The 1,725-nt window shown below is 42.3% G+C and overlaps 1 protein-coding gene across 6 annotated transcripts in view; it reads right to left on the bottom strand.

Moving 5' to 3' along the window:
* Window positions 1–1,725, bottom strand: part of LOC117175254 — a 6,539-nt gene that overhangs the window by 2,831 nt on the left and 1,983 nt on the right. For 2 of the 6 annotated variants that reach the window (XM_033364940.1, XM_033364943.1), the window contains one exon: window positions 696–831. In XM_033364940.1, the coding sequence (XP_033220831.1) occupies window positions 696–744 (49 nt within the window). In that variant the 5' untranslated portion in view covers window positions 745–831. Of the gene's footprint in view, window positions 1–695; window positions 894–1,396; window positions 1,451–1,695 lie in introns of those variants that run through there. The other 4 variants (XM_033364944.1, XM_033364939.1, XM_033364945.1 and 1 more) reach the window with 4 other exon arrangements.

The raw sequence follows: 1,725 nt of genomic DNA, 5'->3' as shown, positions 1-1,725 counted from the left end.
GGTGACTTTTTGCGTCATCGCTCCCTCTTCTCGGAGGGGTGGTCTCCATGTGGGAGGCACGGTCTCCGAGATTTGTCTCTGGGGGAGGTGGCCTTAAATGTGGAGGGACGCTCCCCGGGAGAGGTGGTCTCAATAGAGGAGGCACGGTCCCCCGGAAGGAGGTTTCCTCTGGTGGAAACTTTCCTTCCTAATAAAAGGGTATTTGGTGGACCAGCTGGCCACGCGGAAATCTGTGAATCCGCAGAGCTTTCTGGAAGGCCATGTGGGCCAGAAAAAACTGCCGGCGGAGTCCTGGGAGGATCCGTAGCGATGGTCTCAAAAAATCAGGAGACAGGGGCTGCAGGTCTTTGCTTCTCGGAGGGGTGGTCACTATGTGGGAGGCACGGTCTCCGACAAGGGTCTCAGAGGGAGGTGGTCTCAATTGAGGAGACACACTCGCCTGGAATGATACTGAGTAGAACTGATGGACTATTGACAGATTATGTAAATAATAGAGATAATTATGACGATGACGTTTTGGACAGAAATGAATTTGAGAATTTAGCTGGAGTTTGGGGAGACGTTTTAGCCAGTTTGCGTGAGAATGATGACGAAGACAAAACACCTGATAAACGAAAAAAATTAGAAAAAACTGTTTTGTTAGGGACGAGTCATATTTTGCATGCAGGTTCAAAACAAGGGAATGTTATACTTACTCCGCTGTTTTAGCTTAGTAAAGATAAGGTGTGGATGAGAGATGACCATATCCTTAATTTTGTTTCGTGTGACGGGATACTCACTACACCTCTAGGTCGTGAGCTCGTAGACAATTCCATTATCAATCCCTCGTACCTAAAAGATCCAGATGCACAAGTAGGTTACGTTACATCTTTTTCTAACGCTGGACGTATGATCTATAATTTATACATAAAAGAGAAATTCGATTCAAAAGTTTTTGCAAAAAACATAGAAAATGCGGTAAACACATTAAGAGAAGCCCTTGAATCAATCAACAATAAAAGTTTTAGTATATCTCGTGAGGGGAATGGATTTAAAAAATTGCCATGGGCCGTAATAGAAAAAAAGTTTAGAACTCATTTTGGTAAAGGTGGGTTTCAGATAACAGTATGCACAGGTGAGGTTGAAATTCCTGAGGTAGAAAAGCGTCTAGATATAATCCGGGAATGTCATGACTCAACTGTCAGCGGACATAAAGGTGAAACGAAAACATTAGAGAGAATCCGAGAGCGTTTTTATTGGAAAGGCATGAGGGATGAAGTCAGAAATTATGTCAAAACGTGCGAAACTTGTCAGAAAAGGAAATTGACTAGAGTCAAAACTAAAATGCCGATGCGAATAACAGATACCCCGATAAGAACGTTCGAAAAAGTACAAATTGATTTAGTTGGGCCTTTACCTATCACTGAGTCTGGTAATCAGTACATGCTTACATGGCAAGATAATTTGAGTAAATGTTCAGGTGCCATTCCACTTTCAAAAATAGATTCACCTCATATCGCAGCGGCATTTGCTGAAAATCTAATTTGTGTCTTTGGTTGTCCAGAGACAATCCAAACAGATCAGGGGTCACAATTCATGAGCAATATTATGGAAAACATCGCTAAAATATTTAAAATTCGTCAGTTCAGGTCTAGTGCATATCACCCGCAATCTTTAGGTTCGCTAGAAAGAAGTCATCATACATTTGTAGAATACCTGAGAAACTATAGTGAGCGTAGTAACTGG

Source organism: Belonocnema kinseyi, chromosome 6 (assembly GCF_010883055.1).
Source record: "Belonocnema kinseyi isolate 2016_QV_RU_SX_M_011 chromosome 6, B_treatae_v1, whole genome shotgun sequence".
Lineage (NCBI taxonomy): Eukaryota > Metazoa > Arthropoda > Insecta > Hymenoptera > Cynipidae > Belonocnema > Belonocnema kinseyi.
This window is presented reverse-complemented; position numbering and strand designations above follow the sequence as displayed.